Consider the following 24,464-nt stretch of genomic DNA (forward strand, 5'->3'; position numbering starts at 1 on the left):
AGTTAAGAATCACTTGAGCCAGTGACACATACACGAGTCCATGGGACCAGGTAGGATGCGTCCAAGGGTGCTGAAGGAGCTGGGCAATGTCATTGCAAAGCTGCTCTGTATCATCCTCAAAAGCCGTGGGAGCTGGGGGAGGTTCCCAGGGACTGGAAGAAGGCAAACATTACACGTGTCCTCAAGAAGGACAGGAAGGAGGATCCAGGTAAGTACAGGCCAGGCAGCATAACCTCAGTCCCTGTGGAGGTTGTGAAGCAAATCCTCAACCCACAAAAGACAAGAAGGTGATTTGGAGCAGCCAGCATGGATTTGCCAAGGGTAAGTCAAATCCGATGGACCTCATTGCTTTCACTGACGAAATGACTGGCACTGTGGGCAAAGGGATATAGTATACACCTTGATTATGGCAAGGCCTTGGCCCTGGTTGCTTCATCACCAGATTGTTGAGGTATGGGCTGGACAGTGGGCTGACAGTCTAGGAAGCAGCTGTGGAGGTCGTGGTGGGCACCCAGTTGAACGTGAGTCCACAGCAATGCTTGCAGCGAGCGAGTCGTGGCAGCAGGGAATGGTAGGGGCGTCCAGAGCTGCATGAGGGAATGTGTAGGCAGCAGGTCTGGGGAAGTGATCTTGCCATTCTGTTTGGTGCTTGTGAGACTGTATCAGGAGTGCTGTGCCCAGTCTGGGGCTCCCTGTGCAAGAAAGAGACTGAGACAATGGAACAAGCCCAGTGCAGTGCCACCGAGATGGGTGGGGGGCTGGTTACAGTATACCATGACTCTGGTCTACTAGTTGGATGAGAAGTTTTAGGTGCTATATATAGTTAGGACTTGCAGCGTTAAAACACCCAAGTGGTGTTACTGGAAACCACTCTGAAAGTCATCACCCTGATTAATTAAAATGGTGTTAACTACTTTCTGGCTTTATTGAAGTGGACTTGCTTATCCCTTTCTTTTGTGTGTGTGTATGTGTGTCTGCGTGCATGCTAAACCGCAGAAGCAGGAATGAAATCCAGACTCCACTTTAAAGCTTGATCTCTGTTCCTGACTTTCTGCAGGTCTTTTTAATACATATGTGTTAAATTGCATCATATACCATGAATTAAAAATAAGAAATTATTTTGGTGTGAAGTCTTGGTATAATCCCCCCAAAAGGAAAAGCTTTTCCCTTTTTTGCATTTCATAGTCAGTTTTAGGTTCTCATTTGTTACAAAGGTTCTGGATGTTACCAGGAAATAAATTATCTTTAAAATCTTGCTAAGAATGCTAACAGCTTTGGTGCTGATTCTGAGGGCTCACAGAACATTGTAATTACATAAACAAATCTCTATGGCAACCTCTTTTAGGAAGAAATGCTGTTAGGTACTAGAGTTTCGTGGTTGAAGGAGCAAATGCAGAAAGCCATTCAGTTTCTGTGAGGAACTGGGGAAGGATGATGACAGTTGACAGAGTGTAGCCAGGAAGACCATGGCTAAAACGTTCACCCTTCTGATAAGGAGTAATACTAGCACCTTAGCTACTGCCCATCACTAGCTCTTCCAGCAGTGCAAGCCCTCCCAGTGCACTGCTGCTTTTCTACACAGAAGTATTGTTACTGAGCTACTGGTTCCTCTGAATAGCAGCATCGTATCCTGAATAACCAGCATCACTTTTTGCAGGTCTCCCATCAGAGTGTTAATATTGTTGATTTAATTTATCAGTTGAGAAAAGATGATTGTTTAAAAAACCAAAAGCAACAACAAACCCAAATGGGCAGGAGGGAGTAATGTTCACAGTCTGCCATTTTGTTAGGTAATGTTTGCCTCCAGTACTTCCTTTGATCAACTGGTTGCTAGAGCAACGCAATATGTGTAATCTGGCTGAGATGGAGATAATTTTCCCCACAGCAGCCCTCATAGTGCTGTGCTTTGTATTGGTAGTTCAAAAGGTGTTAACCCAGCAGTGTTTTGGCTTCCTCTGAGCGATGCTCACACAGCACCAAGGCTGTCTCTTAACATTCCCCCTTCACCAAGCAGGCTGGGGGTGGGCAACATCTTGGGAGGGGACATAGCCAGGACAGCTGATCCAAGATGACCAAAGGGATATTCCATACCATAAGATGTCGGCTCAGCAATAAAAGCTAAGAGAAGAGGGGGGAAGGGGCTTTTGCTATTAAAATATTTGCCATCCAGAGCAACTGCTAAGCCTACTGAAGGCCTGCTTCCTGTGAAGTAGTGGCTGGACATCACCTGCTGATGTGACGTAGAGAGTAAATCTTTTGTTTTCCTTTGCTTTTGCTTTATTAAAGTGCCTTTATCTTTAAAGTTTTTTTCCTCCTTACTTTCTCCCCACCTTGTCCTGCTGTGTAGGGGAGTGATTGGTGGGCACCTCATGTCTAATCAAGGTTAATCCATCACAGTACCTAAGGCAGGAAGGGAATGTTTCTGTACTATCTGGACATTAGTAATTCAGGCAGAAACGCCCAGAAAACCTGACTGCAGTGTTTTGCATCAAGCCAGTAAGTTTCTGCTTAAGCTGTGGAGCAGCATTGAATCAAACCTGAATCTTTGTCAGTGATGGTAAGATGGAAAATACCTTCAGGCAAGTTGTTTCAGTGGTGATGGGAGTTCATTGTAAAACCCATTCTGGTTTGAATGTGTGATATTCCTGATGTCCAGTAGCTTTTCATGCCGCATTTACTTTCCAGTAATTGGTTCTGGAGATCCTTTTTGGGAATGGTGCCACGTTGTGTGCAAAGCCACAGGGTGCGCAGCTAGCGAGAGCTTGCCATGTGCTGTGCTAGCTGCAGAAATGGAAGCAGTGCAGCTCCTACTGTGTGGTGCTGCACTGCTCTGGTTGTCCAGCCTGTTGCATTGTGCCAGGTGAATGCTCTTGGTGTTAGCTTGGTGTTTTAAACTGTGTGCTTCATAAAAAGGGTGGCAGTGAGTGCTGACAGAAAATGAAGAACACTGAATTGTCAGCACTGGATTGTCTGTCGTCTTCTTTGCCTCAAATTTGTTCTGGATGGAAGAGTCCTGAAAGCATGGGGAATCTCTTTAGTCTTACGCTATTACCCTGTATTCATGATTGTAGCACAGGCTTTGTACGATGATTCTAAGCCTTTGACAACAGAGTTGAGATAGAGGTCCTGTTGAGTCCATAAAATTCATGCTGACTTAACTGTACTGATGCAGATTCTCTGCTGCAAACAGGCCAAGCCAGTGCTACAGCATGGCTTTCAGTGGATGTCTTTTTCTTCAGCATATTACTACATTCTTCTGCAGTTATGTTGATGGAATGCATGTTCTTCATTTCTGTATTCTTATTTCCTTTTTACTGTAGTTCCTTTCAGTTTCGTAAGGATTGGTAGTACATTTCTGAAACATTCTGATTCTCAAAACTGGTGAGATGGAATGTCTGTTTGCTCTGTTAACTGCTCTGATTCACAAAATCAGAATTACAGAATCATCTAGGTTGGAAAATACCTTGAAGATCATGTAGTCCAACCATTAACTACATTCTCAACTACACCACATCCATAGGCACTATGTCAACCTGATTCCTAAACCCCTCCAGGGATGGGGACTCCACCACCTCCCTGGGCAGACCATTCCAACACTGAACAACCCCTTCTGTAAAGAAATGCTTCCTAATATCCAGTCTAAACCTTCCTTGGTGCAACTTGAGGCCATTCCCTCTTGTCCTATTGCTTGTTACTTGGTTAGAGAGGCTCATCCCCAGTTCTCGGTGATGTTTCATCTGTTATCATGAGGTAGAAGGTAAAATGTGCCTGAGTTTGCAGAGGTGTCTTTCATAAGCGGAGAGAGGCATGTGGCACTGTTGTTAAGAGCTTCAGGCTTTAAAAAGACTACAGCTTTCACTTCCTATCTTTGGTATGAGGGCAGTTTCAGAAAGACAGAAGTTGGAACGTGGATAATTTGTAATTTGGATGAGATGTTGGATTTGTTTTGTTTTTTACACTGGGTTTAGTCAGACATTGGTACAAGTTTTCCAGAGAGGCTGTGGAATCTCTGTGCTTGGGACTTGACTTGAGAAGTTTCTGTGCAACCTCATTTGAGCCTTGCGAGCTGGTTTTTATACTAGGTAAGGACTTAGATGCAAAGGTTCCTTCCATCCTAAATTGGTCTGTTACTTTATGTTTTTAAGTTTAGAGTATCTCCAGTGATAGAGACTCCTCAGTCTCTCTAGGTAAGCTGTTTCTGTGCTTGACCAGCCACAGTAGTGAAGAATTCCCATGTGTCTAGTTGGAACTTCCCATCTTCTAAATTGTGTTCATTATCTTTTGTTTTGTCTTGGGATTTTTTTTGATATTTTTCTTGGTTTTGGTTGGTTGTGGGGTTTTTTGCTATGTACTGAACTGGCTCTATTTGTAACATAACCCCTCTATTGACTACAGGAATAAGATATTCCTCCCCTGTTTTTATTTTCTTTTGAGTCATCTTCTCCTTGTATGTCACATGCTCCAAGATCCTCACTGTCGTAGCAGCACTTCTCTGTAAACACTGACAAAGTGGAAAAAGAAAAAAGAATTGCTAATAAAAATGAATCATCTCTTTAAATTAGCCATTCTACTGGTCTAAATAAAATTTCTTTTTATTTCCCTGAGTCTGTGGCCTCTTCTGATATTCTCAGCGAGGTTTTGGTGTGAGAGGAGTTTCAGTTGAAAGGAGGTGGCATACATGCCTTTCCTGACTCATCTGAGATGTTTCCATGAACTTGAAGGTCACGTGGCCACATTTTTGGTTGGAAGCTGACAAGCCATTTTAAAAAGTTTTTTTTTTTTAAGATTAGAGGGAGCACAATGGTCCAGCAAAATATCAGTAAAAATACAAGGTTGGTGAATGAGCAGGTCTTTTTTGAGTGACCTCCTCTTTCAATAGAGGCAAAGACAGTGAAATTATAGCTGCTGTCTTGTATTAATGGAAATAACTGTGTGAAGGAAAGAATGGTGAGTCTTGGAGAACAGAAGTCTTGACATTTTTGGAAAGTACCTTTGGTTGATTCATTTGGTGTTCAAAACGGAGTTTATACACTGATTATATTGGATTCTGTTGTGCTAAGTAAACCTTTCTCTTAAAGAGGTTTTTTTAAAAAAATAAAAAAAAAAATTCATGTGCATCTTCTGTGATATGAAGACTTTGTGGTTAACTCTATGTGCAAATAAGAGTAGGAAAATGGAGGCTTCTGTGGGCTGACAGAAAGGAAAGGAGGAGGTTGACTTGAATTTATTGCCTTTAGAAAAAGGTAACTAGAGAGATTATTTAACATGCTCTAGATAGTAAACAGAACACAATTGCTATGTGACAAGATAGAATCATTTGTCTGTGATTTGTTGTGAAAAAGAAGGGAGAGAGTTGACTTGCTAAGGTGAACATTTTCCTCACCCATCCCATTTTGCTGTTCACTGTATTTTTTGCTACATTTTTCCTCACTGGTGAGGGATGTTCAGCTCCCCCCACACTGCTCTTTTTTTATTTGACTCCCAATGCCCACGTGTAATTAGTAATGAACAGCTGGGTTGCACAGAAGAATGAGCTCCCAGCTACTCTTTCAATTGTTTTTGCCCTTTGCTCAATTGCCAGTTTAGTCTCTGTAGTTGGTTTTGTTGTTCATAAACAGAAACACCATTTTGATAAAACCCAAGTTGGGTGCATAAAGGCAGTTCACTAAAAATAAGACATAAGACAGTTCATAGAATATGAGCTTTATTAACAACTTGTCACCTTAGGACACTGAAGGTGGTGGAACAGCTAATCCTAGAAATCATTTCCAGGCACTTGAAGGACAAGAAAGTCATCAGGAGTAGTCACCATGTCTTTACCAAGGGAAATTCATGCTTGACCAACTTGATAAACTTCTACAATGAAGTGACTGGCCTGGTGGATAAGGGAAGAGCAGTGGATAGTGTGTATTTGGCTTCATTAAGGCCTTTGACATAGTCTCCCGTAAGAGTTTCATAGCCTCTCAAGCTGTTGCTGTAGGGGCTGGATGAGCAGACAGTGAGGTGGATTGAACACTGGCTGAATGACCGAGCCCTGAGGGTGGTGATTAGTAGTGCAAAGTCAAGTTGGGGACCAGTAACTAGCAGTGTACCTCAAAGGGGGCATGTTCAGTCCAGTCCCATTTAACATCTTCATTAGTGATCTGCACAACAGAGCAGAGCATACTCTCAGCAAGTTTTCTGATGACAGAAAGTTGGGAGGAGTGGCCGATAGGTCATCCAGATGCCACCATCCAGAGGGACCTCAACAGGCTGGAGAAATGGGCTGATAGGAACATCAGGAAGTTCATCAAGGAGAAATGCAAAGTCCTACACCTGGCAAGGAACAACCCTGCACACCAGTATATTCTGGGGGGGCATCCAGCTGGAAAGCAGCTTGGCAGAAAAGGACCTGGGGGTCCTGGTGGACACTGAGTTGAACATGAGACATCGATGTGCCGTTGTGGTAAAGGAGGCTAATGGTATCCTGGGCTGCACTAGGCAAAGTATTGTCAAGCGGACCAAGGGAGGTGATCCTTCCTCTCTGTTCAGCACTGGTGAGGTCACATCTGGAGTGCTATGTTCAATTTCAGGCTCCGCAGTAGAAGACTGATATGGAGCTACTGGAGGGAGTCCAGTGAAAAGCCATGAAGATGACTAAAGGTCTGGAGCATCTCTCCTGTTAAAAGAGGCTGAGAGAGCTGGGACTGTTTAGCCTAGAGAAGAGAAGGCCCAAGGGGGAATCTCATCCATGTATATAAAAACCTGAAGGGATGGTGCAAAGAGGATGGTGCCAGGCTCTTTTCAGTACTGCCCTGTGATAGGACAAAAGGCAGTGGGCACAAACTGAAACACTTTTCTGGAAACACCTTCACCTTTTCACTATGAAGGTGACCAAGCACTGTCACAGGTTGCCCAGGGAGGTGGTTATGTCTTCATTGTTGGAGATATTCAGAAGCCATCTGGACATGAGCCTGAGCAACTGGCTCTAGGTGAGAGGGTGGGAGTTTGGAGCAGATGACCTTCAGAGATCTCTTCCAGCCCTGGCCCTTCTATGATTCAGTGATATATAGTACCACTAGCTGTTTCTGGTTGAGGAGTCCAAACCAGACATGAAGTCCTTGTATTCTGTTTTACAAAGGCTTTTTTGAAAGGAAGCACCTTAGAAGGATGCTTAGATTGCACCTGGCCCTTCTCTGTAATGGTCACACGACCTTAAAGAGGATGTAATATTTTCTTTGTAATAGATACGTCTTCATCATAAGAAACATAAAAGGAGAAGTGGGGTGTTCTGCATAGCCTTTTGGTGGCATCTCATTAACTCTGATCTTTTATATGAGTGAATCAGTTCAGGGAGTGAGATCATATTTTACAAGGAATTAAAATTGTTTGAATTGAATTGAATTGGAAACAAAGCGAATCTCACATCTCATAGAAATTGTGCCAGCTAGTAACCAACAGGGATTTCCATTTGTCACATGTGGGAAGGGGTGCACCAGTGACTTCACATCCAACTTAGGAATAGACTGCATTTCTTACTCAGTTAGAAACAATTTGGAGAAAACATGCTTGCCTTGCAGGTACTGTAATGTTAATTTTGCATATTGTGACTCCTGGGATGCAGAAAGCCTTCTGATACATCCTGGGCTGAAAGAACACAGGATATGGGATCACTGTTGTTCTTGCTCTGCAGTTGTGATGTTCATTGTGCTGGGACTTTAGGTTTTGTTTAACTGTTTTTCAGGACAAAAATATTGTATTTTTTTAATCTGTAATTAATTTACCTTTACTTAGAATGTTGATGTTTCTTTGTCCCTGCACAAACACATATCAACTTTCAATTAATAGATATGAAAGCCAAAGATCTGAATGATTGTCCTAAATTGTCTGCTAAATGTGTGGTTTGTTTTTTTGGTTTTTTGTTTTTTGAGATATGTCAAAGGAGTGCTAAACCATACACCTGTTTTTTTTCTGTATTTTAACCATTTGCTCTATTGTTGTTGCACTGGGAACACACTTGACTCTAGCATATGAAGTATGTGTTATAAAAAAATGTTTTCATGTTAGTCCTAGCACAGGTCTTTACCAAAGAACATAACAATGTTATTAGACACTCGGAGGAAGTAGTGGATGTGAAATCTGTAGACAGATGACTAGTAAATTCCAAATGGAAAAGTATCAAGGGAAAGTAGTGGGGGAAAACAAACAAACAAAACCCAAAACCCCCTCTCAATACAAAATGAAGGTAAAATTTATTTACAAAGTCTCTCATAAGGTGGTTCTCATTTGCATGTACCTATTTTCTGATAGATTTCATTCACTCACTTTCTCACAGTCAAGCATGAAGATGTGTGTGCCAAATTGGTCACATTTTGGCACACACATCTCATCCCCTCTGTGTGTGGGACACAGAGGACAACAGATGCTCACTACTGAGACATCACTGTGTCTCCTGGGTTCTTCATGATTGGCAAAGACAAACTATTTTTTGCATAAATGTTTCATGACCTTTAAGAATCAGTAGTTGTTACAGACTGGTCCTTCGTTCAGTCTCCATAAATTGTAGGGCAAGCTGTTGCCCATTCTCTGTTTGCCATGTTGTTTTGCAATATGTCACTGTTTCCCCAGCAGACTAACAGGAAAAGAAAAGGCTTATGTGGCATGCCTCAACCTTGTTGCTATCGTCTTGTTAGGATGCACCTTTTTTTCCTGATAAGTCATCTGTGTTGTGGTCTTACCACAGTGCAGAGTGTCTTGATATAAACAACACATACCTCAAGCTTACCACTGGGAAGGACATCCTGGGAGTAGTTTCCTGAGAGTGCCCCTCATTATTAACACAGGCCATTCCATTAATCCTCATTTTACTATTTCTTCTTGGGTGTTTTATATATATATATATATATATGTATGTATGTATTTCCTTTCATATTGTCATTCATATTCCTACTTCATACGTTCATATTCATACAAGTCTTAGTATGTTTGCTATAATTATGTTACTGTACCAAAATTCTTATTTATTTTTATTGTAATTTGGGTATTGATGCAAATTTCATACTGTCATGCCACTGCTTTGAAACAGAGGAGCAGAAGTTGTAGTCGTTCTTTTTCCAAACAGTGCTTAAACTTAATATTACAAATTCTCAGAACAGCAGTCTGTCATGAGAACTCATTTGGTAAAGGAAAAGACAGTCAACTAGACTTTCTGAGACTTCTCTCTACATGTACATTTAGAGAAAACTGATTTTCTGTAAAGTAGTGGTGATGAAATACAAGGAAATTAAATATGTGTTAAGTTTATTATACTGAATATTGCCCCTGTCTTGCATTTGGAGTATTTCCATGTTTACAATACAACACTGGTAGCTTCCTGTAGCTTTTAGCAATAGTGTTATATAAGTAAACATAGAGCAAAGTTTAGTCCTTTGGTTATATGATAAGCTTTCCTGCAGCTTCTATAGCAGCTTCTCCTGATGTTAAGGATGGTGAAAGATACATTGGCAAGTGTTGTGCCCTAGCTTTTTCCTTGCTGGCTTACATGGGGAGAATCACAGATGGGATCTTCATTTTCTTCATAAGTTTGTTAAGAACACACAATAATAGTGCTAATAGTTAAGAAAATGCCTTTATTAAGAAGCATAATATGTTCTTTTGGAGGGAGAATGGTGCTGTTGTTTGACTGTGTGTACAACTCGTTCAATTTACTAATACCTCGAGGAACAGAAAGAGTAAGTTCTCAGCTAGGCACGAGGCTGGGAGTTTTTACTTTGCTCCTTTTGATGTCTCAGCTTATACATTTTTATTGCATTTTCATTTTATCTAGCTGGGCTGCTAACACGATTACTGATCACAGGGTGTAATTTTTTGAATTACTGTGAATACGTGTATCCTGGTTATAAGGTGCTAGCAGACCAGACAAGAAACCTGTATGTATTAAGAAGCAATACTTCTTCCTAAGCATTGTTTTAATTTCTGGTTTTTGATATAGAAAAATAACTGCTTCTGCAAATAGTACTCTGAGACTGCAAGGCAAGAGTCCATAAAGCTCATTCAGTAATGCTGTTTTGAGAAATGAATGCTGCAGTGGTTGTTTTCTTTCAGATAGTGACAGAACTCTCACTTCCACACCACCTTTCCCTTCAGGGCCTTATGTGAAAGTAATGTTGCAGAACAGTGCAGTATTTCACATGCTGGGTACGTTTGGAGGGAGAAAAGTAGAAATATACAACCTGAGATTCTCATTAAGTAGTTATGTATGTGAACAAATTCCCTCAAAACAGCTTTTATTTAAATGGTGTGGGGGACATACGGCTTCCATGGTGTACAGTTTATAGCATTCATTCCCGTTCTAACTGAATTCAAGTGTTGTCATCCTCTTGGTACAGATTGAAGCATCTTTTCTAAGTCTCTGATCTCTTAATGTTCAGCATTAAAAGATATTCAACATATGTCGTCCCGCGGAAGAGCTGTGTGTTAGCACATTTGTTAGGTCTCATTAATAAGCATTTATTTGGGCTGAGGATGGGTAGAGGGAGAATGAGGTTTTTGATGAGACAGATTACCAGAGCATTTACTTCACTGCAGTGAAGCCCATGTCAATTTTGTTTCTAAAACGCACACTAACAGAGTGGCACACATAAGAAAGATACCCAAGACTTCCAGTGCTACACAAAAATTTTTTGTGGTATCCCTTCTCCTTTAGTGTCCTTTCTTTTCTGATTTTAAAAAGTAAACTTAAGGATCAGAGAGACTGTTCCCAGTCCAAGCACACAGGTTAGCATTCTTTTATATTGTTCTGTGAAATATATTTTTCTTTCTGTTTGTGTAATTTTTTATTTTTTTTTTTCTCAATGACAGCAAAACTTTGATTTTTAATCAGCCTGATATATGGCTCAGTGGAAACAATGTAGAAGAAAGTCTTTGCTTAGTTCCATTTCATAGACTGCTAATTAGCTAACATCGAAAGTAACTTTCCATTTTTCTGTTTTGTTACTTCTCTCATGAATCCTAGTTTAGAATAAATTTGTCTCTTGAAGCAGCGAATCCTGGCTGTATTGCTGTGCTTCTCCTGTTATTGGTGGAGCCAGGATTTTATGCTTGGATGTTGACATAATGGATTTTGAACAGGGCTGTTTCCTATGACTTCTTCGTATCTTTGATGCTTAGAACTTGATTAATAAACAGAAGTATCTCATATTGAAAGTCTTGTCCAAAAGTTTTTGACATAAATTGTGCTATTTTGTTCTTGGCTATATGATTACTATCCTGGTATGTAATGGCAAGAAACCAACATTTTTTATATTCTTTTGCTGGAAGTGAGTAGATATTTATGTAGTCTCCATCATTAGCAAAGATTTAAATGTCAGTAGCATGTACAGATATCTGTATTAAGAATAATTGATTTCTGATGTGGTTTTTTCTTTTCTTCCAATAGAAAGCAATTTCATCTCCAACTGTATCACGCCTTACAGATACATCAAAGTTCACGGGTTCTCACAAAGAGAGGTTTGATCCCAGTGGCAAAGGAAAAGGCAAAGCTGGCCGAGAAGATCTGGTGGATGCTTCAGGATATGTATCTGGATATAAGCATGCAGGCACATATGATCATAAAGTACAAGGAAGCAAATAAGGCTGAGGGTTTACAACACAGAGGGAGAAAAAGAGGGGGAAAGAGAATATATTTGTAAGAATGATGTAGATGAATCCCACATGTTTTGGTTATTGTGAATGCTAAGACTATGTTGTCAAGAAGTTGTTTTCAGGAACTGGAACTGATTTCAACATCTGCTGAGCTACTCGCAGCATAAAGCCACTTCATTACATTCCTCATGTGTATATTGGCAAAAATAAATATATTGGTACAAAAAATACATAATTTTGTTGAGCTTTAGACAAACAAACCAACCCACCACAACAAAGTCAAGAGCAGTTATACCACACTTTGTCAATTCAAGCAAAAGATCTCAAACATTCCTAAATGTCCAGTTGCCCTGAGGATGTCAGAGAGAACCTCTTGAAAAGAAGGGTCTTTCATTGCAGTCTTTCTGAAGAATATCCCATTATTTGTGCAGCTTGATTTGACTACCAGTTTGGGGCTTTTAAAAAATGTCTTATATGGGATTTGGCACTTTTTTTAAAACATTCAACAATATACTATTGGGGAGTAAGTGGTTGTAATATACACGGTGCTAGCCTGTAAATGTCATACACCACTCATGAAAAACTGAAAAACAAAAAAGTTATTTCTAAGACAGTATAGGTTCTAAAGTATATTATGTCAACAGAAAGAGGTGAAAAATACCAGCCCTTACTTTCCTCCTGTCTATAGTTTGTGCTTGTTACTGTGTGTACTGTAGCATGGTTCTGACTGGCTGGATTTGGACAGAGCTATTGTACTAACCTGAGAGGTGAGAAACAAGACATTACTAAAAAAGTTAATTAAAGCTTTTTCAGTCTGTTTTCAAGTTTGCACTGCCTCACATTTGAAATTAAGGGACATTAAGCTAATAAAGCTTTAAAGTAGTGATTATGACTAAACACTGCCAATCAGATTGCTATTAAGTTAATGTTATTATACACGTGCATTGGCACATACTCCCTTTAAACTATAACATATATAAGGAAATTTTATGGCGCCTTGAAATAAGTGCATTTACAGTTAATATCCATGTAATTAGATGCAATTTGCCCACAAAAATGTACTTTTATAACTGGGCTACATTTTATGTTAGATTTGTTTGAAGCCAAGTGATTTGATTCTCTGTTTGATCTTACTACCTAACTTGGGAGTAATAGTATTGATGGGAATGGCTTTCCACTGCTGTAGAATGAGAACCAGTTCCACAGACTTAAGGTACAGGCAGCTATTTCTGACCTGCTTGGGGCCCAGAATGACAAAACAGGTTAACAGGAATAAAAATAACTTGATTTTTGTGTTGGTTAAAAAGGAGAGAAAAGGCTGGTCCAATTTTCCACAAGAGCTGAACAAGTAACCCTAATGTATTACTCTGCTTCTCTAAAATTATGAAAGACAAGATTTCCAGTATTCAAAACCAGCTGCTAGCAATTCTGCTTTGCTTTCTTCTGAAAAGATCTCACGCACTGATTTTCATGTGTAACTCTGAATAAAGGTTAATAAATTAATTGCTCTCCCCCAACTTGCATCAGCAGGTATCAGCATCCCGCTCAGTACAAAAAATTTAGTGAGCAGTGTGTGCTGCTGTGTGCCATGCAGGTCAGAAGTCCGTATTTGACCAATGTCTGGAAACAGAGCACTGATTTTTCAGCCCTTAAATTGTTCATGTTTTGGTTTTCTAACATTGAATGGTAGCCTTTCTTGTAACTTTGCCTCCAGTGACCCTTTGAGCCCAGACATCAGCATGAAACCAAAACAACAATAGCAAACAAAGGCAAGGACTTCCTTGTGGACTTGGAGATTGGGTTGTTTGTTTATAATTTATTTTAGGTTTTGTTTTGAAGAGGGAGGGAATTTTGCCAAAACTTAGTACATGTTCTTGTAAAGATTTAAATGGTTTTTCCTGTGGTTGGCTCTGGTTACCTGGGAGGATTTTTGATGTATGTAAGGATGCTCAGGATGAGAAGCATCCAGCTTTGTGAAACCTTTCCAAGTGTTACCTATTGTTCTTGGAGAAAAATTTCCATGGAATGGATGTTTATCCACTCCTGCATTGCACTGGTGACCTGTCAAACTCTGAGGCAGAAAATAGAATACCGTGATAGGAACAGTGGATAAATTATTCCAGCATGGTGAACTGTCTAAATGTAGAGAGCCTTCTTCTACATCACTGGTGCTTGTGCACCTGAAGAAGGCTCCAGGTTATTCATTGTTATGAATAAAAAGACTAAGCCTCTAACCCTTGATAAATCCTTCAGCTAAGTTACAGGCAAAACCAATGTTCCTATTCTTCTCATTGACTTTGAGACTTGACTCATAGCTCACTGGTAGCTGAAAAGATCTGGACCAAGCCCAGATGAAGTCCAGTCTGCTGCAGAGCCCTTTCGGCGCACTTGGTCTGGCTGTTTGTTGTTAGCAAGGTGCCTTGTCTGGCACATCAAGTGATACTTAACCTGAGATGCACAAGTGTCGGGCTTTCTCAAGTAGGCAAATACTGAGTGTCGTAATGCCAGACTGTTGCTGCACAGGAAGAGTGATTGATTAGGAAAGCTTTAGGGTACTAGTTCATAGTGTGAGAGAGCCCAGGTATGCAAAGGAATTGAGAATGCAGGCAGATCCAAGCTGGCACTGACTAAAAATTGAGCTACTCTGCATAGAAGAGGCTGATCGAACTAGATGGAGTTCTGGCAGAGTTTACTTTACATTACTTGTACAGTACAAAATCCATGCCATGAACCAAAGTACTTTGTATAGACCTAATGCAAAGTTCTTTGAAATACTTTTGCTGGCATAATAAGCTGTGGATCAGGACCTGAGAAGATGCCTTAGATAGCAGTATTTTATTTTGAGGAACACACTTTGTTATTTCTTTGTTTCTACAGTTGGATAGTTTAAAAATTCAATCAAACAGATGTATGAAAAGAAATCATTCTGATATGACAGTGACAAAGGGAATTTGTGGCTGGAAAGATAGTACTTTGGAAAGATTTTCCCCTTTTACTACACTTGGTGTGGAAGATAAAGGATATGAATAAAAGCACCAAATGCAGCTGTGTAATTAGGGGTTCAACCACCTACTTAAGCTTTTACTTTTCCACTAATATCTGTAGGAAATTAAAAGCCTGAATACTAGCTTTAATGTTAGCCATAAGTTCCAGGCCTGCTTGGGAATGAGGCAAAGTACATTCCCTTAACTCTCAGGACAGCAAGTACAGCTGGTACCTCAGAGATGAGGGGAGGGGACAGCTCAGGGGGTGCAGGAAGTGACCCATTTTTCAACCCTTGAAGTGTTGTTGAGCATATGCTCTTCCTGTGCACCATAGTCCAGACTGTAACTAAATGTCATGTCTGAAGTAAGGACATGGGCACCTAGTAAGTTTTACAAGCATCTCCTTTTTTTGGGCATCTTAACTCCTTCCCTCTAGTCACTCCATGTGCTTTAGTTACTTGTAAAGAGTTATGCAACAACCTTACCGATATGGAAATGCCAGAAACAAAAACTACTGTCCTGTATTTTACGGCTATCAAACCTATCCCAGTAGTGTCACTGAGAAGCAGGCATTAAAAAACCATACATTGTTTCAACAGTCCTATGTGAACAGTTGCCATTAACTGTAAACAAATATTTGGATCTATCCACTTTTTTTAGAAAAAGCTATGATATTTCTTATCTCTTTTTCACTTTAGAGAAGGGAAAAGGAGATTTCAAAACTAATCACATGTCAAAACTTGTGTTTTTCATCAGCACAGAGACTGGCCTTCAAAGGTTATTTTGGATTGAAGTATGATATTTTCCATGTATTTTACTGACCTTGCCTAAATTAAAAATTCTTCTAACAACTTTTCAGCATTATAGAAAGCTTTGTTCATGAATTAGCATTTCAGTCACACATATTTTCCCTCTATTGTCTCAATTAACGTTGTTTTTTTTTTATGGTACTGGAATTAGCCAGAACTAAAAGGCAAAGACTGTTACGGGTTTGGCTTGCAAGTGATAGGTTTCCCAGCCATCTGTAATCATCTGTAGAGAAAGTCCTTGTGTATCTTTCTCCAAAACCAAAACTTTAAAGTTGTAATTGATAGTTTTTTTCCTTAAGGCTTGTCATAATTATAAATTTTAATTCTTTGTGCCTGCATGTATAATATTCAAAACATAACCGTGCCTTTCAGTGATGCATGTATTCTGGGGGCATGTGACTGTCATCCATGAATGAGAATTCTGTTTGCACTGGCCAAGAAACAAACCTTTTACCTTCATGATAGAGCAAATGTAATGTGTTGCACTAGTACCTGTCCTCTTAACTGACTGTTAGCCTTGCGTGTGTGCCAAAATAACTACACCTTTGTATACACTGTTTGTAGTGTGAATATTAGGTTCTTAGCTTGCCTATTAGCTGGTAATAAGTAATGTAATACACAGGACTTGTACAGGTTTGCGTGTGTGTACACATACTCCTTGCATCCAGCTAAGTAATTAAAGCATATATATGTTGATCTAAACCTTAAATCTAACTAGGGCCAAACTCTAGTCCTGCAGCCAGTGCTGTTCAGCTTGGCCAGTTGGTGACACTGCCATTCTCCCTCCATATCATGAAGGTAAAGATCTAAGGAGGCTTTTATGTTTTTACACATCTACCCTATTGATTCTAACTTTAGACTTCATGTCACAAGAAGAGTTTTTTCCACAGTGAGGAAGTAAGCAAGAGAGAGTCAGGGTGAAAGCAAGATTTCCTCTGAGTGCTCTCAAGAGACCATTTAAAATTATGTCCTGGATGGCCCCTGTATTTTCCTTTGTCCCAACTTTGAAGCAAGTTGACACTCACTATGTATACACGTAGTTGTTCATCGTCAGTTAGTACATACAAAGTCATGGTATGTTGAGGTGGGAACAGGAAACAGAACTGTTGTACAATACCTATGGACTTGAGTCTGGCATAAACCTTTATAAAATGAAATACCTGAAGCGTAGTGACAGATCTCAAACTCGTGTGAAGTTCTCATAGTCTGGAGTGCCTCAACTTGATACATGTGTACCTCCTGTATTTGTTTGGAGTGTTTGCCCATAAAATAGCATCTAGCCATTCAGTTATTAATTTTGTGCACCTAAGTGCCCATTTAGTTTACCTAATATAAGCTGGAAATGATGGATTGGGATGTTCTTTTTAAGTCTTCAGAAACCTAAAACTGGTGAGATGCCTTTAGTTGCATTCATTCTTGCTCATTAAACTCAAAAACAATGCTTTGAAAGATGTCCCAGCTAGGAATGGTGCTTTAGGAAGCTAAAGAATATTGCAGATAGAACCTCCATGTCTTAATTGTCCAAGTAATTCGTTTTTGCAGGGAGAAATAACTGTTAATATATTTCGTATTTTTTTAATGTTTTTCAGTATATTACCTTGGCTATATTGCTTCAAAATTTCGTACGGAGAAGGTGGATTTCAAAACAACTTTAAGATATAACTCTTTACTTTGTTCTCATAAAATGTTTGAATTGGCTTGTTTCATTCAAACTAATTGATCATGTACTCTAGGTAGTCTTCATCAAGAGCAAGCCTGATAATAAATAAAAGGGGAAAAAAACCCAGTTTATTTCCTCGGTATTCTTGACAGGTATTTGCAATACTGGTAGCCTGAAATGATTTTTTAAAAAATAAATTATCTTTTGTAATCATGCATGTGTGCACATGTATGCACACATGCACTACTTTGGGGCGTATGTATACATGAGTGGCAAGAAAAGCCCTCAGTTTTTTTTTTTCCTTTTTTTTTTTTTTAATACTTTACATTTGGAAATTGACATTGAAATGCCCAACTGACTAACCTGATTTGGAAAAAACTTAAGCACCCACCATTTTCCATTGGAGGTAAACAGCCAATTAATTAATTTTCAAATATAGTTATACAGCATCTCTTTTTGTGAGTTACTGTAAAGCTTATGGCACTGTACAAAGTAAATTTTGTTGTAAGCATTTGTAAAGGTCTTAAAGGTAGTGCTCGTGATAATTTGCCCTTCAGTTATCTTGATTATTTCTATTACTTTGCACATTTTTCAGAAGAGATCACAAATGTGAATAGTTACATTTAAGTTAACTATAAATGTAGCCCTAGAAATACACTCATACTTCATCCATTTTTACATTTTGATTGGGAGCTATATTATGAATGATCAACAAAATAAAAAAAAATAATGGCAATCTGTATCCCCACTATGGTGAATTATTTTAAGCTCCAGTTTACATCAGATGAGTTTCTGTATGCATTTGCTCAAATGCTATTTTCAAACAAAGTAGTTAAATAATGTGAAATAATGCAGCCTGGGATCTGTTAAATAGGGTTATATTAATGCAACTGAAATGCTGTATGTCTGTAATATTCATGCTAAATACACACTAGCTCTTTACAAATGCTTTGTGTAAGGTCAGTTAACCTACAAACTTTGATGTCCTGTATAAAATCCTGTTGGCAAACTACTTCTGTTAGCATTGTAGTGTATGAAATGGCAAAGTCCTAGACAAAAACAAAGTTATAGGATGCAGCAAAAGCGTGTTTGTGTTTATCTTTGTGCTGGGTTCAAAATATATCAGCTTTGGCAAACTGTTGCAGCAGGGAAAATGTTTTGTATAATACTTGTAATACAAAGTAATTTGTCTTTACATTCTGTAAGGCAGAGAAATGGTCAATGTTGGATAAGTATATTGAAGTTTATTCTTAGCAAGGTTTTATGTTTCACAGATTTAAATATTACAGGAGAAATATATATTTATACAGAAGTATAATTTTTGAATGTTTGAGGTTGGTTTTCTTCAGTCATGAACCATTTATTTATCCACATTATGCTTTATTCCTTTGATAGTTTGTGTATCTGTCCATGCTGTTCCATTTCTAATTTGATTTAGATATTTTGATTCTTTATTTGCACAAATCTGGATGTGCATGCTGTCAGGACCTGATCATAAGGTGTAGAGGCAAAACTGTTTTGTCTTTGATTACCTAGAGCACTAATAAAAATTTAATCATTAAATAGTTGTGATATGGAGATAGGTCTTGACGTAGTCTTCCTTGGAGAGCACTGTACAGCATGATTAAAAACCTTCAGTGAATCTTACTATTTCTTGTTATTATTTTCATTTGTCTTTCATCTTGGTCCAGAAAACCAGGAAGCTGCTGTGTGCTAATAATTGCCTGCAATATTTATAATTGCAGGCATTGCAAACATTAACATTCAGCTGTACTAGCCTACTGTGTTCACTGTGAAATTTTCAACATGGTAAAAAATTTACATGATCATTTAACCTTACAAGTTTACTTTTTTTCTCACTGATTTAACACTGAACCTTTTCTTTCATTACTGCAAATGAACAACTTGAGCATAGCATTACTTAATCTTAACTATAACAGATAAACATATTCTAAGCAAAGATTTTTAACCACTTGATGAAGGGGGCCAGGCACCATCCAGTGCGAAGCACATTGGGCAAAATCTTATCCCCACTGCAGTCAGTGCCAAAATTCTAACTGGTGTTAGCAAAAACAGAACCACCATTACCAAGGGGTTAATATGCTTAGTAACAATGACAAGAGGTTATGGGGGAGCACAACAGTGATTCTCTATTTCCATATCTTTGTTTCTGTTAATTTAAAACTACTACTATTCAATCTTTAAAATAAGTAAAAGAAACTTGAAGGGGGGATCATATACTACTAGTTTGTACTAGGTTTTTTCAGGAAAAGGAAACAAATTTATATATATATATATATGCAATATATTTTTACACTGTTTATTAATGCTAGAAAGTATTAAATGTATCACTTTATCAGTGTGAATGTTAAAGTAATGACAATGTTATGGATGTTTTAAAACTTTCAAAGTTGTCTTGTTAAATTCTAAACTCACATTAACAATGGAAAAGCTACTTTGTCTACAACATTATTGTTGATGTTTTAGGGAAAAAGTACAGCAGTTGTTTAATTAGCACTGTAAAAGCTTGGCTTGAAAAGTTGTAGTGAAATCCATATTGTAAACACCGTTTTTAAAGCATAGCTTCTCATAAAGTATGTTACTGCTGTTGACTGACTGTATAAAATTGTATCTTTAGTTGGTAAAGTGATCAATAAATGTGTTACTACATCAGTTTCTGGATTTCTTGAAGTAAATGCTATTTGCTGATAACTTTTGTTACCAACAGTTATTTTACAGTTTAGATGTTAAGCAAATTGCTAATGAATGTATAAATTACAGCAAAATACTCTGAACAACCAGCTAGCTCCCTGCTTCTGAGCAGGTTATATTTCTTCTTTACCATTTATTTTCCAAGTTTTAATAATCAGTAAAGCTGACTATTAACATTTTGAGAGCTCTAGTATGATCCTTGAATAGTCATGATGATAATGATCCATCAAATGAGATCTGTCAGGGATGAATTTCTTCTTAACTAGCTACTTAACACATACTGGTCCTCAGTCTCAGAGCCTGAGTTACTTCTCACCTTCTCTGAGTGATGTTGAAAATGTTTTACTTGCAAGGAAAGTAATTCACTACATGAAACATTGTTTAAAGTACATTACATTCAAAAGCAAATATGGACCTTTTACTCATAAATAACAATATTCTTCAGCTTCCCAGTAGCAATAATACCATGATTTTTCAAGAAACAGAGAACTGAAGTTATTTAATTAAACTCAGAACATCGTAATCACATAATGAATAATGTGACAATAAACCAGGCATGGTGCTGCTCTAGAAATGTAGAGGTGCTGGATTAGCAACTACAAGAAAATGTAACTAAACAGCCTACAGCTACACTGTTCTCCAGTTGTTCTTGAACTGGAAGTGGTGGTCTCTCTGCTCACACACTAGACAACCTTCTTTAGAAATGCCTTTTAAGTGAAATTTAATATAGTTGTGTCATGATAGCTTTTATTCCTGAATAGAGAGACCATATACTGTTTGTAGTATGACTGCCAGATAAAGCTCCTTTTGTCTCTGAGCATCCCTGGTTATGGAAACTGTAAAAAAACTAATGAAGTAGAACCTTTAGAGATTACTAAAGGAGAAATTAAGGTTTTTTTTTTCCATTCAAAAAGCCCTTAAGGAAGGGGAGATAGTACCCTCCTGCCCTATAAGAATGTAAGACACGAGTATCTATGTTTTTAGGAGTTGAAGATTTTTTTATTACTTTCCTGTAGAGCCTTTAGAAATACTCACTCAACCCTATACTCCACTTATGTATCACAACTTTAAAATAAACCAAAAACAGTGTTGTCTTTACTCGAGGAATACAATTATTTGGACTAGCTTTTCTGTATGGATAGCTGCTGTTGCAGTAACTACACACAGATTGAACGTGTAGAGATAGTCCTATTGAGATGGATCTGACAGAGTGCCACCTAACCCTTGCTGGCTTTCTGTTCCAAGCTTTCAGAACTGACCATTTACATCAGCATCAGTTAGGTCTCCTGCTCTCATGTCCATATGCCAAATGTAGGCTGATCTCTCTCCCGGTTGTACTAGGTGTTCTACGATAGCCAGGACTGCATGGAGAAAGGAAAGGGGAGGAAAGGAAAGGAAAAAAAAAAAAATGCAGCTACCTCTGCCAAATCTGTCTTCAGGGGACTTGTAAAATCTGGTCTTCTAGTTAGCCTGTTTTCCTTTCCTCAGCTTCCTATTTAAGTCACTGCAGTGCTTTATTAATAATGTAAACTAACTCAGGCTCACTGCAATTTACTGCTCTGGTTCACATTCCAACCAGAAGTTCATTCTCAGTCTACATCACTTTATTTCCAAAATGATGAAATCGAGAGATTACACAACCATCCATGGGTCACTTAAGGGCTCAAGGGCTGCAGGGGTTTTCGGGAATGAATGCAAGAATATAAAGAGTGCCAGGGCTAGTAGGAAAGAATAGCCAGCTGGGGCTGCTAGTATGAATCGTATAGATCTTGCTTCCAGGTAGCACAAGATTGTCTTCCCTCCTCAAGGCAGGTAAGCTAGTCAACTGAAGCATCAGTTTTACACCCTTGTTGGAATGATAACAAAAACCTGTTACCATCTGTTATATTGTTACTGTGGCAACAAGACAATTTTTTTCTGTAACAGTCCCTGGTGCTAGATGATAGTACAGAAAATAAAATACAGGCTTTAATCCCATTTTTGCTTGAGTTTTGTGAGCATTATAATGCCATGAGAATTTTGTGTGCAGAACAGAAATTGGCTAGCATGGAATATTTTATCTGAGTCAGCCAGCTAAATAGCTTCTGTACCTGTAATCATCTCATTAAGTGCTTTTATAATAGTGGACAAGACTACATTCTTCATCCAAGGCAATTTTGTTTGTACCCAAGAAAGAATTCCAGTTGTGGAACTCGGGGTCTAACTGAGGGTCATGCATGAAAATAAGAATTTGACATTACTGCCGTTATTTAATGACTACCAAAAAAAAAAAAAAAAAAAAAAAAAAGCAAGCAGGGGCTGGGAATTCTACACACAATGTGGTGGAATACAAATAAACTCTAGATATCTAGACTTACATTTATTTATAAACAGAAGACCATTTGATACCAATATATGACCAGTGAGTCCCTTATTAAGAAAATACCACATATTCAACCTGAAAGCTAATTCAGCAAAGAAATGCCTTTATCAGAGCTTGTGGGTCTTTTGAACTCATCCATTTGAGACAAAATACATACAGTATAGTATGCTGATGTATGTTTGGGATCACTTGAAAGCAGCTTAGTGGTTGTAGTATTTCTATAGTTCCAGAAAGACTTGTCAGTGACATTCCATGCATTACCCTTATCTGCTATTATTCATATTTTTTAAAACAAAAGATAAACAAATAGACCGTATACTTGACATTTAAATACAATCACTTGATTTTAAAATGAACTGTTATACTTCAGATAGTACAGCTGTTTTTAAACAAGCAGGATTTCGAAAATAATTCAGCATCTAATCTGTTTGAACTGCAACATTTACTTTTGCATCAGTAATTTAGCTAAGCTTCCCAAATTCACCAGAGACAGATTCATGCCCTTAACCATCCCTTCACTCCTGAAGACAAACTGGATCATGCTTTTTTCTGTTGATAATAGGTTTAGGCAGGCAGAGAAACTGAAGCAACTTCAGTAAAGGCATTCTTAATATCTGAAGTAACCTGTGCACAATGCCTTGTAATTGTTTATTTTACTCATCCTGTTAATTTTGTTTCCTTCTGCCTCTGCTCTATTTTTATCAGATTAAGAAAGCTGAGGAAGGAAAAAAAATGAGAAGAGCACTTGAAAATTAGGATCAGTGTTCTGGTCAACATTTTACAAATACTTCTATTTTACCCACATTTTTTCCCCATTTTGTCTTATTGTAAAATGGCCTCAAGTTGGATTTGAAACATACATAATATTAGTATAGAAAATTCACTTCAGTCACCACTGAAATGGATTACCTATGGATCAGCGCTTGAATACTGAAAACAACCAAGTGCAGGCAGGATTGTTCTGGTAGCTGTTATTTAGGTTATTTGAAGAGAGTTGTTACAGTGGTAGTAAACTGAGAAAGAAAATGTTCCTCTTTTCATTCACCATTTAGAGCAGCTAAAGCATCAGGGTCAATACTGCCAGGAAAAAGAAGGGCAGTCTCCAAGGTTTCAAATTAAGTGGTAGCCAGTCATTGTCCAGCAACTCTTACCATTTCTTCTGTGATTAAAAAGCTTGTCCCCACAAACAGAAATGAGCACAAAGTCATGATGGCAGGTTGGGGAACCCAAATAACTCAGAGAGAAGGGGGTGCCTCTCACAGCCCTTCCTGGGGCTGTGACAGAACAGCCATCAGCCTCACTGCCCAGGTGTCAAAGCACATTGAAAGGAGTCAGTGGCTCTCCAGAGCACTTTACAGATTACTAGCTCCTTACAGATTACTATGCAGGCTACTACCTATAGGACTATGCAGGCATGAGCGTTTAGGGATTGTACATTATGAGATACATATACAGAAGGAACCAAAGGCAGGGATGTAGGTGGTCTGGGAAGGAACAAGCACAAGAGGGACAAGAGGCTGATCACTTGTCTGTACTGTTGTTTGGCAATGCCCTGGACTTCCCAAGTGTCAGCTGCCCTGTCTTATTAAATTTTGTTTCTATTTTCTTGGGTGAGGGGATTCTCTATTCTGTGTACATATGTGCATATAGATGTCTAATTGCCAGTAACTGGAGTCAGATAGCCAATAGCCAATGGTACCTGTGGTGCCAGCAACTAAGAGTGAATGAGGATCTATGAACCTGCAGCTGGAGTGAGGACCGTGCATAAGGGGAACCCATGTGCCTGTGGTGCCAGCAACTGGATCAGGTGAGGGGCTGTGTACCACCATGCGACTGCTAGCAAATTTCAAGCTGAATCTAGTCAGCAAGTAGGTGAAGGGGCTTGAGCATCAGTTACCAAAGCATCCATAAGACGGGGCCTGATATGTCTATGTCTCTGAGACAAATGGAAGAGCATAGTGGAGGCACCAGGCAGTCCAGGTCAACTACTGGGCAGGCCACAAGGCCTGAAGGTGTGTGTGTCTATGCAGATGGTAGAATCCATGGGCCAGTTACTGAGCTGGCTGTGCATCTAAGTCCAGTTACTCAAGGGATCCATAGTGTGTGCTGGTATGCAAAAGGGTGGGGTGGGGGGAACTGTGCCAGCAGCTGAAGTATAGCTGTGGGTCTCACAGGCTTGCATGTCCAGGTGCCAGCAGTAGGGGAAAATGGATCCAGGCACTAGCTGTTGGATAGGCTGTCTGGAGAGAACCACATTGAACATATGGATGTTTCCTACTAACAGCCCTTCATCCTGATTGGCCAGGGACAGGCTA

At 38.9% G+C, this 24,464-nt stretch overlaps 1 protein-coding gene across 1 annotated transcript in view; it reads left to right on the forward strand.

Annotated features, from left to right (window-relative positions):
* TPPP (tubulin polymerization promoting protein) overlaps positions 1–19,748 on the forward strand; it is a 56,017-nt gene extending 36,269 nt beyond the window's left edge. The window contains exon 3 of the mRNA XM_026842223.1: positions 11,417–19,748. Within this exon, the coding sequence (XP_026698024.1) occupies positions 11,417–11,611 (195 nt within the window). The 3' untranslated portion in view covers positions 11,612–19,748. The remainder of the gene's footprint in view (positions 1–11,416) is intronic.
* The last annotated feature ends 4,716 nt before the right edge of the window (positions 19,749–24,464 follow it).

This window comes from Athene cunicularia (assembly GCF_003259725.1).
Source record: "Athene cunicularia isolate RWA chromosome 2 unlocalized genomic scaffold, athCun1 chr2_part1, whole genome shotgun sequence".
NCBI lineage: Eukaryota > Metazoa > Chordata > Aves > Strigiformes > Strigidae > Athene > Athene cunicularia.